The sequence below is a fragment of the Mus musculus genome, chromosome 5 (genome assembly GCF_000001635.26).
Source record: "Mus musculus strain C57BL/6J chromosome 5, GRCm38.p6 C57BL/6J".
Classification (NCBI taxonomy): Eukaryota; Metazoa; Chordata; class Mammalia; order Rodentia; family Muridae; genus Mus; species Mus musculus.
In genome coordinates this window covers 135,051,255-135,065,602 of record NC_000071.6, presented here as the reverse complement: position 1 = coordinate 135,065,602, position 14,348 = coordinate 135,051,255, and the positions used below count along the sequence as shown (strand labels likewise).

At 50.6% G+C, this 14,348-nt stretch overlaps 2 protein-coding genes and 1 non-coding gene across 10 annotated transcripts; 2 read left to right on the top strand and 1 right to left on the bottom strand.

The window, feature by feature from the left end:
- Positions 1–237: 237 nt before the first annotated feature.
- On the bottom strand, positions 238–1,397 carry Dnajc30 (DnaJ heat shock protein family (Hsp40) member C30). Its single transcript, NM_025362.3, has one exon. The coding sequence runs from the start codon at positions 1,350–1,352 to the stop codon at positions 693–695; it is 660 nt and encodes a 219-aa protein (NP_079638.2). The 5' UTR covers positions 1,353–1,397; the 3' UTR covers positions 238–692.
- Positions 644–12,646, top strand: Bud23 (BUD23, rRNA methyltransferase and ribosome maturation factor). 8 transcript variants are annotated; one of them, NM_025375.4, is made up of 13 exons: positions 644–1,079; positions 1,428–1,589; positions 1,682–1,719; positions 4,259–4,354; positions 4,448–4,530; positions 4,773–4,869; positions 6,400–6,496; positions 7,933–7,983; positions 8,676–8,761; positions 9,219–9,264; positions 9,517–9,575; positions 11,965–12,054; positions 12,179–12,646. In NM_025375.4, exons 2-13 carry the CDS (start codon positions 1,542–1,544, stop codon positions 12,231–12,233), a joined length of 846 nt encoding a protein of 281 aa, NP_079651.2. In that variant the 5' UTR covers positions 644–1,079; positions 1,428–1,541; the 3' UTR covers positions 12,234–12,646. The 8 variants fall into 8 exon arrangements, 7 of the variants coding, with proteins under 7 accessions (NP_079651.2, NP_001350253.1, NP_001350256.1 ...); NM_001363324.1 differs by having other exon boundaries at positions 11,965–12,058; NM_001363327.1 differs by lacking the exon at positions 4,448–4,530.
- Positions 11,487–11,615, top strand: Gm25492. The gene has a single exon (XR_003956112.1).
- Positions 12,647–14,348: the final 1,702 nt, after the last annotated feature.

Genomic DNA, 14,348 nt, shown 5'->3' with positions numbered 1-14,348 from the left:
TTTTCTCACTTCCACACAACAGAAATGGTGTGGTACAGAACTGAGGGGAAAAAATTGGCAATCTTTGACTCTTTTTCTTAGTGGGGAAGGAGGACACAAAAGATAACAGAGTTGGGGCCTAAACCCTGTGCCTTTTGTTGCTAGCATTCTCTCACAGAGCTACATCCCCAGCGTCTGCTGGATCTTTGATCAAGTCTCACCTGTGGCTTGGGGTAACACAGAAAAACAAATTTCACTCGAGTCCCCAAGAATTAAATCTTTTTGGCATCGGACAACCAGTCGTATTGCACAGTTCAGCAGTTACAGGGGAAACACCACCTATTATACAGACATGTGGCAGGGGACAGGGCAAATCTTGCTCAGGGCTTCTGGTTAAAACCGCAGCAAGTGTTCTGGGAGTTGGCAACTGAAGGTAACTTCTAGAAATGAACAGGCACCCAGGGGACTCTGGAAAGCACTTAAATTTCTGGTCTTCACAGGAATCTTTATCCGGGGGCCTCTTTCTTGGCCACTGAAAAGCGTCTTTTTCTGGACCAAAGGAGAGGGATGTGTTGATCACTGGCCAGGCTGGAGGGTGTGAGGAGGGTCAAGAGAACACCACTAGAGGAAGTCAAGTCAATCGCAGACCAATGGTTCAAAGGTCTAGAAAGGAAGGTTGCTTGGGCTGGATCCCTTCCCCTCCTTTTCTCCGATTAAATACGAAAGCCAACAAAGACGAAGATAAGGAAAAGGACGACAAAGAAAGTGGCGTCTCGTGTATCGTCCCAGCTGGTCCCCTTGTTGGCCTGGTTCTCCTGCTTTTTGCGAAGGGCTTCCCTCCGGGCGCGCAAACGCCGTTCTCTCTCTAGCTGCTCTCCGTAGTGCGCCTGGTAGAAGGCGTCAAAGTCGAACATGGTGCGACCGTCGCCGGGAGAAGCCCTAGAGCCACCGGGAGCCCGAGGGGTGTAGGGAGGAGGGCGAGGAGGAGCGGGATCGGCCACGGGCGTCTTAGAGGGCTTGACGCCAGGTCCGCGCAGGTCCTGGTCGCTGAGCAAACCTCGGTCATACTTGCGCCGGAGGATGGTGCTGCCCAAGACCAGGTAAGCTTCGGAGACGCGCGTGAAGCGCTCGGCGGCCTCGGCGCTCCCGGGGTTGCGATCCGGATGGTAGAGGAAGCTCTGCCGGTAGTACGCCGCTTTGATCTGTGCTTGCGTGGCCGTGGAGGGGACGCCCAGCAGCTCATAGAGGGCGGTGCGGGAGTAAGTCCTCCCTCGCGAGCACAAACCCGTGGCGGAACTCGGAGGCAACCCCCGGACCTGCCACCATCTCCATAGCGGTGACAGGGTCCACCCCAGGCAGCGCGCGGCCGCCATGTTGTGGCTGGGAGGGGGCGGCGCCGAGGCAGCCAATGGAGGCCTCGAATCCTGAGCGGCGTCCCCACCTTCTAGCCAATCAAATAAAAGGAAAGGCGGGGGAAAAGGTCCGCCTGAGGCGGGCGCAGATTGATGACGTCAAAGCGTCGCGCTAGTGCTCGCCGGTCCCAGCGTTGCCATACCATCGAGATGGCATCTCGTAGCCGGAGACCCGAACACAGCGGACCGCCGGAGCTGGTGAGAGCCCCGCCAGGTCTTGGTCTTTTTCTAGAATGACTGCTTTTGGATTCTTCCCTTAAAACTCCCATGTGTTTTTCTCTTCTCAACAGTTTTATGACCAGAATGAAGCCCGGAAATACGTTCGCAAGTGAGGAGAGCATGGCTGTTGAGCGGCATCGCGGGGGTCGGGATCGGCGAGTCGCCCCGATTATGGGCGTCCCTTGGAAAGCATGTAGAATTTGGGAGTGTGTGTGAGTGTGTGTGTGTGTGTGTGTGTGTGTGTGTGTGTGTGGGTCTGCGTACATGCAGTTCTGCCACCGGTAAAGGGAACTTGAAGCCATTGAGCTCCTGGAAAGATCTTGCTACCTCAGTGTGGGTATATTCATCTCCAGTTTACCCTGGGTCGTTTGACAATGTGTTTTAAATATGTGGTAAAGTAAGCAATAGTTAGAAGATATGATAAGGTACTGTCATACTGCATAAGTGGTCTGTCACTGAGCGATACTTCCTGCCCCTCGCTTGGGGATTCTAAGTAGACATTTTACTTTTGAGGCACACCCCTAGCCATTCACTGGATGATTCTGAAAAGCACTCTACCATTAGGCTACACCCCCGGAAGGAATCAGTACTATTAGAGAGAGGACATACTCATTGTGGGTTTATTGTGATCTTTATTTAAATGCATGATTGCACTGAGTTGTCATGTCAACCATTGACATAAATAATATCTGAATCCTCTACATGGTAGCTTATTTGGTTTTGTTTGTTTGTTTGAAACCTGGTCTCATATTGCCCAGAGTATTCTTGAACTTGCTATGTAGTGGAGGTGATTGAATTCCAGACCCTCTTGTCTCTACCTTACTAGTGGTAAAATTGCAGACATGGTCCCGCACGTATGGCTGTATGGAACACTCTTCTGTGGGGCTGTTTACCTTGATTTTTGGGAAGACCAGGTGTGGCCATTCTCTGTTCAGTATGGCAGTCAGTAGCTAGCTATTAAAACTGTAAGTCAAAATGGCCTAATGTGAAGAAATGAGCACACATACACACAACACACACACACACACACAACACATTCACAATTTTATACTGATTATGTACTGAAATGTCATTTTGAGTATATTGGCCTAAAAGTCATTCTTTAGTAACTCTAGAGTTAAGTAAGTTGATTATAGTTTATTTTGCTAATTTTTTTGAGATATGGCCACATTATCATATAAGGCTGGCCTTCTGCCGTCTGCATATGGGGATTCCAGACATGCACAGCTATGCTCTACTGTACTCTGATTTACTGTCTCTTCCCCATTCTTCCTGGCTATCCTTCAACTCACAGAGATGAGTTTGGTTCTGTGGAGACATGGACCTCGTGCTGGCATTATACTGTGTTTTCTCAGGGTCGACGCTGTAAGGTTTCCATTTTCTGGTACCGGGGGTGGGATGTATGGCCAGGCACTCACCGTTGACTCCTGAGGCGAATCTTGCTGCTTTTTGGAGGTACTAGGGATTGAACTTAGGGCCTCTTGTGTGGTAGGCAAGTGCTCTACCACCGAGCCACAGCCTAACGTTTGTTGTCCGTTGCTGGTCCTTGTATGTGAAAGGAAGTATGGAAGGTGACTCTGAGAGAAGACACTCCTAAGGAGTAAAGCGGGAAGGCCCAGTCGAGTTGTAGGTGGTCCCTGACTCGTCACTTGCTGCGTGATTGGTCCTATTCCTGCCAGCTCTGCTGGAGAGATGGATCAGCAGTTAGGAGCACTGACTGCTCTTCCAAAGGACTTGGGTTCAGTTTCTAGCACCCAGATGACTGCTCACAACCATCTCTAACTCCAAGATCTGACATCCTTACATAGACATACATGCAGGCAAAACAATGTACTGTATGCATTTATATATGTATACGCACACTCACAAACACACATTTTAATAAAATATGTGCACAATAAAATGACATGCACCTCTATCAAGTGGACTTTTGGGACTACTTTACTGGTGGTTTTTTTTTTTGTTGTTGTTGTTGGTTTTGTTTTTGTTTTTTAGATGTATTTATTTTATGTATATGAGTACACTGTAGCTGTCTTCAGACACACCAGAAGAGGGCATCGGATCCCCATTACAGATGGTTGTGAGCCACCATGTGGTTGCTGGGAATTGAACTCAGGACCTCTGGAAGAGCAACTGGAGCTCTTAACCACTGAGCCATCTCTCCAGCCCCCACTGGTGGTGTTTTGAGACAGGGTCTTGCCCAGGTTGGCCTTAAACTCTTAGTCTTGCCTCAGCTGTTTGAGTACAGAAATTTGTGGAAGCATCCATGCCCATCACAGGACTGCATTTGAGTTTGTTGATTTCAAGTTAGAATTGTAAGTTTAAAATTGTTAGGCAAGAGCTAGCCAGATAGCTCAGAGGGTAAAGCTTTATGACTTGAGTTCAATCCCTAGAAATTCCTGTTGGAAGAAGAGAACCAGATTGAGCAATTTGGCCTCTGATCTTGTGCTTGTGCATGTGCGTGCGCGCGCACACACACACACACACACACACACACACACACACACACATTAAATGAAGTAAAAAGAATTTAAGGTAGAAAGAGTCCCTCTAACTGATTATTGCTTCTTTATTTTCCTGACTCTTTTGGTCTAGGAGAAATATGACCCAGAATTCCATAACTGCTCCTGTGTTTTTCTCCTTCCCAGCTCACGGATGATTGACATCCAGACCAAGATGACTGAGCGAGCGCTGGAGCTCCTCTGTTTACCAGAGGGTCAGCCTTCTTACCTGTTAGACATTGGGTGAGGTCCTGGGGCCCCAGGTCTAATTGTCTGGGTCAGGGTGGAGGGTTTCTGTGGTTCGGCAATGTGGGCCTCAATGGGTCGTTTCTTCAGCTGCGGTTCTGGGCTGAGTGGAGATTATATCTCAGAAGAGGGACACTACTGGGTGGGCATTGACATCAGCCCTGCCATGTTGGGTAAGTGTGTGTGCCTTGCCTCCTACCAAGATCACCAACCCCTTTTGTGAGGAGCTGCTGAAATGGTTATTTGCTTGTTTGAGATAAGGTCTCGCCATATAGCCCAGGCTAGTCCCTAACTTGGGACACGCCTGCCCCAGCCTCCCTGTTACTGAGGTCACAAGCCTGCCCACCACACCTGTCTGCATCAGCTGTACCCGTACTTTGTAGCTGTACTCATACTTTGTTTTCCTCCAATGTAGATGCCGCCTTGGACCGAGATACAGAGGGGGACCTGCTGCTAGGGGACATGGGCCAGGGCGTCCCTTTCAGACCGGGCTCTTTTGATGGCTGCATCAGGTGACAATCTTTACCTTCCACTTTTACTTTCATAGATCAGCGTTTCTTAAACCTGGCTGTATAGCAGTCATCACACCACATTTAAACATTTACATGTTCTGGGGAGCTGGCTCAGTGATCACTGGAGCGTTTTACCAAGCCTGGCAAACCTGCATTTCATACACAGAATACACATGGTGGAGAGAAAGAAGAATCTTTTTTTTTTTTAAGATTTATTTATTATTTATATGCAAGTACACTGTCGCTGTTTTCAGACACACCAGTAGAGGGCGTCAGATGTCATTATAGATGGTTGTGAGCCACCATGTGGTTGCTGGGAATTGAACTCAGGACCATCATAAGAATAGTCAGTGCTCTTAATCGCTGAGCCATCTCTCCAGCCCCTGAAAAAGAAGATTCTTGAAAATTATTATTTGCTCTCCATACATGAACCAGGATGCAGGCATAGTAAATAAGTGTAATTCAACAGATATACAGTCTAAGATTTTTAGATTTATAAGGACAAAGACAGCCAAAAACTAGTTCTGTGTGTGGACGTTCTTGAGTCTGTGCATACAGACAAGTGGAGGCAAGAGAGCACCCTCAGGTGTTGGCCTGTGTGTGTGGGCATGTACCACATGGGCATGTACCACATGCATGCCTGGTCCCCTGGAACTGGAGAAGGTTGTGAGCTGCTGTGTGCATGGTGGCAACTACACTTGTGTCCTGCCAGAGCAGCAAGTGCTCTTAGTCACTGATCAGCTCTCCCGCCCCTGATGTTAATAACCTGCTTTGGAGTATTGAAGTTACTGTTGGAAGTATGAAGTGTTGCTGCATGTGGTTGTAATCCCTGCACTTGGGAGGTGGAGGCAGGAGGTTAGCAGTTCAAGCTCATTGTCTGCCACAAGAGTTGGAGGCTAGGCTGCATGAGATCCTGGCTCAAAGTTGAAGCATTTGTGTGTGTGTGTGTGTGTGTGTGTGTGTGTGTGTGTGTGTGTGTGTGTTCTGTTTTGTTTTTAAAGAAGACAGGATCTCACTATGTAGCCCAATCTGGTGCCAAACTCGCAGAGATCCACTTGCCTCTGCCTCCCAAGTGCTGGAATTAAATGTGTACACCGCCTGGCTGATGTGTTGCTTTTGTTTTGTGGCCTTGAAGATCAAACTGTAGGCCTTGCCCATGCCGAGCCAGTAGGATGGCTGGGTGTGAGGAGGGGTGGGCCAGAAGCAAAGAACGAAACTGCAGAAGGTTTGAGATCGGGGTTTAAAGAGACTTAGTAGATACAGCAGAAGGATGTGAAGGGATGAGTGGCTGTGTGCCAGTGCTCCCCTGGTGGGAGAGAATGAATGAAGGCATAGAAAACGTTTTCCTGGAATGGCTGAAGGAAGGAAGTTCTTCCCCAAGTGGTCTTGGGCTGTAAAGAAGTGGTCAAGAGTGAACTGGTAGGATGGGAGCTCCAGGCAGCAAATTAGAGTGGGTGGTGGATGGCAGAGGCCTCAGGAGGCCTTTAAGGAAGGCATTGGGCCTACTTAAAGGGGTCTCTTCCTTTTCAGCATCTCTGCTGTGCAGTGGCTCTGCAACGCCAACAAGAAGTCGGACGTCCCTGCCAGGCGCCTGTACTGCTTCTTTTCTTCCTTGTACTCTGCCCTTGTGAGTATAAGCTCCTTCCTCTGTCTGTGTCTGTCTGACTGTCGGTCAGTCAGTCTTCTATCTTGTAAGTGCAAGGGTGAAGTTGAAGGGTTCCATAATGAGGCTACTAGGAAAGGAGCCCACAGCCTGTGGAGACTTAGCTGGCCGCTGTGGTATAGACATGGAATCCTCACACTTGGAGGCAGAGACTGGACAGTGGGAAGTTCAAGGCCAGCCTTTGATACATAGGAAGTTCAAAGTCAACCAGAGATGTCTCAGAAATGCAAAAGAAAAAAAGCCCAGGTGCGAAGAGCTGATGTGATCAAGCCCAGGGGTAGCATGGCCAGCATCCGAGCCACTGAGTTGAGTGAGGAGAGATGTGCAGCACACAGAGGTGGCCTGCCAGAGTGCCCTGTCCGCCACAAGCTCCTCCCCTACCTCCTCCTCTGACTCTTTTTAAAGATTTATTTAATTATTGTATGTATGAGTACACTGTAGCTGTCTTCTGACACACATCCGAGGGTATCGGATCCCATTACAGATGGTTGTGAGCCATCATGTGGCTGCTGAGAATTGAACTCAGAACCTCTGGGAGAGCAGTCAGTGCTCCTAACAGCTGAGCCATCTCTCCAGCCCTTCTCTAACTTTTTCTTTGTATTGGAAAAAAAATATTTCTTAGCTGGATGAATGTGCACACCTTTAATCCCTGCACTCTGGAGGCAGAGGCAGCAGATCTCTGAGTTTAAGGCCAGTCTGATCTACAGAGTGAGTTTCAGGATAGCCAGGGCTACACAGAGATACCCTGTCTCGAGAAACAAGCAAACAAAAAAATCATGCCAGGCATTGTGACATATACCTTTTTCCTTCTTTTTGTTTCATTCGTTCTTTTTTTTTTCTTATTTTCTTTTCTTATATTACATGTGTGTATGTTTTGTCTGCATGTATGTCTGTGCACCTCATTTGTGGTTGATGTCTACAGTGGTCAGATGAAGGTAGCAGTTCTTTTGGGTGTGGGGTTACAGATGCTTGTGAGCTGCCACATGGGTGCTGGGATCTCCGTCCTCCGGAAGAGCAGCAAGTGCTCTTAACCACTGAGCCATCTCTCCAGCCCGTGGCAAACACCTTTAATCCCAGGGTTTCCTGGGTTTCTTGTCCCTTTTCTTTTGAGATAGGGACTTAAAACTGTGTAGACCAGGCTGGCCCTGAGCTCGTGGTGATCCTCCTGCCTTTGCCTCCTGAGGGCTTAGGTTGCAGACATGCACCACCTGGCCCCAGTTTTCCTTCCTGCAACTGTAAATTAACTGTGTGCTTTCCAAGCACGCACTCGAGAAGTTCAGGAGTCTTTTGGTGGTGGTGGTATTCTGAGCCCTAAGAATGGTATCTTGCCCATGATAGGAGTGCTGTGGTCATAATTCCACAGAAGGCTTATGTGGTCTTGATATTTCTGTTTCCCACAGGTCCGTGGGGCCCGAGCTGTCCTGCAGCTGTACCCTGAGAACTCGGAGCAGGTGAGCAGGTAGCGAGGGCTGCTGGGAGGGGAGAGTGTAGAACAGTTTTCTCCACTCAGCTGCCTTTTTGCCACTGGGCACCATAAGGGAATGGGTATCCTAGTGATGGCACTGTGACCCCAGATGGCGTCCCAAGAGGGGGTGTATCAGTAGGGGAGGCTGGAATGTTGTCTTCTGTTGTCAGGTGAGATGGTAGGGAACCTGGGGTTGGCTTAGTCTCATCTAGTATGCACTGGGACCTGGCCTCCATCTGCATCCCTGAGAGAGAAGAGTTAAGGCGATGTCAGGCGGTGCTGATGCTGCCTAGTTTCATAGCCCAATAGGTAGATAGGAGCAGGTAAGAGGACCTCGGCAGCTCTCTCCTGTGTGGCATAGGTAAGGGATTCTGTAGTAACAGAACTAAGTCTGCTCTAGTTGCCTCACTCATTTCTAGTTGGGTTGAGAAATGGGTCCCTGGACCAGATATTGGAAATGAACAGAATTGGTTGTTTCTGATACTTCCTCAGGGTGCAGCTGCTGAGACTGGCTGCAGCCTGAATTCTGCCATGGTGACTTTCCAGGCCTCGGGAGTGGGAAAGGCCTAGTTAGAGAGCGCTTTCGATTCTGACCAACGAGGGCTGAGGATATCTCCAGCTTTTGTCCTTTTCTTGTCCCTCTTGTCCCTCTGTCCATTCCCTGACTCCTCTCTCCAGCTGGAGCTGATCACAACCCAGGCCACGAGGGCAGGCTTCACTGGCGGCGTGGTGGTAGACTTCCCCAACAGTGCCAAAGCAAAGAAGTAAGTGCCGGGACTGGTGATGGCTCAGTGGGGGAAGTGCTTGCTTTGCAAGGATGAGGGCTTGAGTCCCTTTTCCAGCACTCAAGCTAAAAAGCCAGGTGTGGTGCTTGCTTGTAATCCCAGTGACTGGGAAGTGAGGATAGGCAGATCTCTGGGAAATCGCTGGCCGGCCAGCCTAGCCTACTTGGTGAGCTCTCAGATAGTGAGACACCCTGTCAAGGAATGGGGTGGGCAGTGACTTGAGGAATGACAGCTGAGGCTGACCTCTGCCTTCATGTGTATGCACATACACAGCAGGCGCTGGGACGAAGAGCTGTCTCCATAGCTCTGGGCCCTTTCAGGCTGCTGAGTAGACAGAGGAATGCTGGGTAGGTGAGCAGGGCCATAAAAGGTGTAAGACAAAGACTCTGTGCTGCTAGGCCTGTGAGCCAGGCTTCCTACTGCCCCCTTGTTTCAGGTTCTACCTCTGTCTGTTTTCTGGGCCTTCCACCTCCCTGCCAAAGGTAAGGAGGGGCCTGGGGCTTCCAGACCGCGCCTTGTTTTCCCAACACAAGGGCTGGGAGGGCTGCTGAGGTCAGGGTTCCCCAGTCTCCTGCATACAGAGCCCAGAAGTCTGAGACTTCTGTAAGTCCTGGGAGGAAACTCCCACCCTTGTGGCCTGTCTTTCAGGCCTATGGGGCTTACTCAGACCTGGATGCATGTTTCTGTGTTGGGGCGGTGAGCTCCAGGGTGACTGAGAGCTGCGTTTCCTGCAGGGGCTGACTGAAAGTCAGGATGCAGACCAGGCCTCCGAGTCCATGTTCACCAGTGAGCGGTAAGGTGCACAGATGTGGGGACCAGGCAGGGGCTGGGGCATCACTCTCCACCTTCACCCGAGCCTTAGCTTACACACAGTTGCAGCACCAAAGATGCTGCAACCAGATGTGCCTCTAGGACTGTGTCTGCCCCCTCTTCAGGATGAGCCCTGGGGCAGCCTCAGCGCTTTAGCTTCCTGTGTGAACCTGCGCATGCCCCTTCTCAACGCATTCGGCAGGGTGCTCCTGTACAGTTCCCCCACACCCTCCTCCCAACCACGTTCAACTACCGCCTGGGTCCCTGCCTTCCTTGGCTCCTGCATCCTCATCCACACCCTCCCGAGTCCTTCCTATCCACACACACAGCTCCCACAGATCAGATACTCAGAGCATTCAACAAAGCCCAGCTTACAGAAAGCGCATGTCACCACTAGACCCTAGTGTAAGGATGAGGTCACCAACACACCCAAGTGTAAGGATGAGGTCACCAACACACCCTAGTGTAAGGATGAGGTCACCAACACACCCTAGTGTAAGGATGAGGTCACCAACACACCCTAGTGTAAGGATGAGGTCACCAACACACCTTAGTGTAAGGATGAGGTATAAGATCTGTAGAGGGGATTGGATGCCTTGTGCTTCCTCTGCAGAGGTGAGTAGAAGCAACGTCTAGAAGAGTCCCAAAGCTCAATGGAGAATGAGCAGGGGACCACGAGTGGGTGCGGGTCAGGGGCCAGGCTCAGGCAGCAAGCTCCTGAACCTTCTGAGCCCTCTCACCTGCCCCGTTTCTGTTTTACTAAGAAAATAAACAGGCTTCCACACAGTCTCCCCCATCATTCCTGGCGCCTGTGGCCACTTCCCTTCCTTTCCACCTCGATGACTTTCTCTTCCTTTTGTTTAGTGACTCCCATCTTGTCCCCACTCACGCTCTGCCCACACAGTGTTCTGTTTGCTCTTTGGCCCTCACATGTTGGTAGTAACCTCTGACTGCACCTGACCCCTGACCCTTGCCCACTCGGGGTTCATTCTCCATTGGTTGAGCTTTAGACTCTAAGCTCTAAAACTCTTCTAGCTCTAAGACTCTTCTAGATGTTTCTTTTTCTTTTTCCTTCCTTCCTTCCTTCCTTCCTTCCTTCCTTCCTTCCTTCCTTCCTTTCTTCCTTCCTTCCTTCCTTTGTCTTCATTTTTTTTTAATGTTTTTTCGAGACAGGGTTTCTCTGTGTAGCCCTGGCTGTCCTGGAACTCACCAGGCTGGCCTTGAACTCAGAAATCCGCCTGCCTCTGCCTCCCGAGTGCTGGGATTAAAGGCATGCGCCACCACGCCAGGCTTTCTTCTAGATGTTTCTGCTCATCTTTGCAGAGGAAGCACAAGGCGTCCAGTCCCCTTTATGCATCTTAGGGCAGGTGTCAGTGAGTGGAATGGCTGTCCCATCCCTCTTCCCTTTCCTCCTCACTCCGCTCAGTCCCTTTCCTCCCTCCTGTCTTCATGGCAGCTAGGGGCCTCCCAGGTTCCTGTCACAAGCCATGCTTACACATCCTGCGCTGTGCATGGTGGGTCGCTGTGCTGCCGTATCTGACCTCACGAATTCCCGCTGTTCACCGTCACCCAGGAGGGCTGGCTCCTCGCTGGCCTTTGGACCAGCCTGGGACTTCCTTCCATGGCTCCTTTCTGGCCTCGGGTAGCCTGCCTTCTTTCCGTGTGACCTGGATACACAGTCTCATCCCACCCCAAATGCTGAGTAGCTTGGACCTCTCATCTGGCTTTGCTAGGGGAGGGTTGGCAAGGCTAGCTCGTGGCTTCTGCCAGCACCCAGGGTCCTCAGTCTATACCGAAGCAGCCGGCAGCTCTCCTTCAAGCTAGGCTTGATCACTCCAGCCCAGCAGCCAATGGGAATGTGTCTGGGTGGGTGAGCAGACACCCGTCTTCCTTGGGCCTCTTGTCCATTGAGCTGTGGGGATCGTGTTCCTCCATGGCCAGGGCTGGAGGCCAAGATCAGCTGTGAGGAGCATTCGTCAGGACTGCTATGAGCAGGCAGCCTTGTTTCCGGCCTCAGACACTGACAGAAACTTGACTGGGGTGTGGGGTGGGCACTGCTCTTATAGCCACACTGAATTCCCAAGCCTGAGGAGCACTGTAAGTGGCAACACTGGTCTGTGCAGGCACCATGGCTTCCCTTGGACACTACCAGGCTTTGGAATAACTCCTTCCTGGAGTCACTCCATGGACCAGGAGCATGCCAGACACAAGGGCATCTTGCAGGGGCAGGGACCACACTCCACAGCTCTGCTAAGCCACGGTTTTGGTTCTGTTGCTGAGGAGTCCAGAGTGGAAATCACAGAAGGGAAGAGGGAGCCTCAGGGCTGTCCCTGTGCACATCTTAGCCATCCTCTCGCTCTGTCTCTGGCCAGGGCCCCACACAAGAAGGCACGGAGGGACCTGGTGAAGAAGAGCCGGGAATGGGTCCTAGAGAAGAAGGAGAGGCGCAGGCGCCAGGGCAAGTGAGTAGTGGCTGGAGATGGGCAACAGGCAGGGAGGGGGATGCTGTGGCCGCCAAGATGTCATCTGTGTTTGAGGTCTCAGATCTCTTCATTCTCCTGAGTCCATTTGTCTGTCTGTCTGCAGGGAGGTCAGACCTGACACCCAGTACACCGGCCGAAAGCGCAAGCCCCGCTTCTGAGTGCGCTGTATCTAATCAATTGGAGATAGAGCCTGGCCACCCACACCTGCAGCCAGTCCTGCAGCCGTCCTGGCCACCCACTCTGTTCAGAGAGTGGGAGCTGCCCAGCCCGGGACCTGCCTCTGGGGAATTCTCTGGACTGAACTGTTTACCTCAGCAGCTAGCAACATAGTATTTTAGAAAAGTTGGGAGGCTCTCAAAATATTTTTTCACTAAAAGAGTTCCAGGGATCTGGGTTTGGCAGCTCAGATCCTGTAATCCCAACACCCTCCTGGGAGTCTGAGACAAGAAGATGGAAAGTTCCAGGCCAGTCTGGGCAACACAGCAAAAACCTGTCTTACAAAAACAAAAAGAAAAGAATTTCTAAGGATGCTTTATTTTGTCCTAAATGCATTAAATGACTTTCTAAGTAACTGGTGTCCCTGGCCCTGCATGAGCCGGTGTCTCAGGTCCCTCTGTCGGGGGGAGCACTGCATGGCTCTTGGCTAGGAGCTGAATTTACAGGCCTGGAACGGACAGAAGTATCCTTGTGACTTTCGAAGGGCATAGGGTGGGTCCCTGAATTGGGACTCAACTTGCATGTCACTTGTCACACAGGGTTGGGAATGGGGTTTGGGTGTCTGAGGTATATACTGCCTCAGGTCTCTGCCACTCCGAAGCCTCTTGCCTCGAGTTTAAATATCTTAGTGCTTAGTGGCCTCGGGCTCTGGGATGTGTGGTATCCAACAGGCATCCAAGATGGCAGGGGAGGGAAGTGGGGGGCTGAAGACACTTGATAGCTATGTTCTGTGAGCCCTAGGAGGGAGACGACACCTGGGCGTGGCGTGGCAGGAAGGTGCTGAACGGGGCGCGGGGGGGGGGGGGGGCTACGGCCTTAACCCCGGAGGGGCATTGCCCAAGGACCATATCCGGGACCTAGGCTCACTGGGCCCAGTTCCTGACAAGCCAATGAGGGATCCAGATGCCCAGGACCCACGTGAGGTCAGATGCAGTAAAGCTGTAGACGTGAGTAGGCAGAATTCCTAGAGACTTGGGTCAGCTATACTCAGGGAACAAAAGATCTTGCCTGCCTTGAACAAGGTAAAAGGCCAGGACCAAAGTTGTCCTTGGACCTCCCCATACCACACGTGTACACAAACTCAGGCACACATGCACTTTTTTCTTTAAGGACCTGGAGAGATGGCTCAGTGGTTACAGTCATTCATTTCTCTTCCAGGAGACCTGAGTTTGGTTTCAACAACTCACATTGGGAATGTATAATACCAATTACCCCAAGTCCAGGGGATCCAACACTCTCCTCTGGAGACAATTTTTTTTTTCTTTTGGTTTTTCAAGACAGGGTTTCTCTATATAGCCCTGGCTGTCCTGGAACTCATTTTGTAAACCAGGCTAGCCTCAAACTCAGAACTCCGCCTGCCTCTGCCTCCTGAGTGCTGGGTTTAAAGGTTTGCACCACCATGTAATTTTTTAAAAAAGATTTATTTATTATTATATGTAAGTACACTGTAGCTGACTTCAGACACACCAGAAGAGGGCATCAGATCTCATTACAGGTGGTTATGAGCCACCATGTGGTTGCTAGGAATTGAACTCAGGAACTTCGGAACAGCGGTCAGTGCTCTTAATCGCTGAGCCATCTCTCCAGCCCAAATATACTCACATGACAGATAATTACTCGTAAATAAATAGCTAAGTGTGGTGGTGCTCCCTTTTAATCCCAGCACTTGGAGAAGCAGAACAGGCAGATCTCTGATTGAAGCCAGCATAGAACAGCCAGCCAGGGCTACCTAGTGAGACCCTGTCTTAAAACAAGCCAAACTTAAAAACAAGATCTATGAGCTGGAGAGATGGCTCAGCGGTTAAGAGCATTTGTTGCTTATACAGCGAAATGAGAATTGGTTCCCAGCACCCACACGGGGGCTAAAGACTATAAATAAATCCAGTTGCAGGGACTCCAACCCCCTTTCCCAACCTCTTAGGGCCCCAGGCACACACATGTATGCTGGTAAAACATTCATATAGACGAGACATCTGGAACCTTGCCTTTGACAAACAAGGGCTTTGGCTTCCCCTAGGTAAGGATGTGAGGTTCTGGGCACGTCTCAAAAGCCCAGA

What these genes read in the sequence shown, in the direction of transcription:
- Bud23 (XM_030254751.1), top strand. Translation starts at nt 1,485, where the DNA reads ATGACGTCAAAGCGTCGCGCTAGTGCTCGCCGGTCCCAGCGTTGCCAT. An exon ending in TCTTTTGATGGCTGCATCAG is followed by an intron (nt 4,870 to 6,399) that starts GTGACAATCTTT and finishes CTTCCTTTTCAG; the next exon opens with CATCTCTGCTGTGCAGTGGC. An exon ending in AGGCGCAGGCGCCAGGGCAA is followed by an intron (nt 12,055 to 12,178) that starts GTGAGTAGTGGC and finishes GTCTGTCTGCAG; the next exon opens with GGAGGTCAGACCTGACACCC.
- Dnajc30 (NM_025362.3), bottom strand. Translation starts at nt 1,352, where the DNA reads ATGGCGGCCGCGCGCTGCCTGGGGTGGACCCTGTCACCGCTATGGAGA.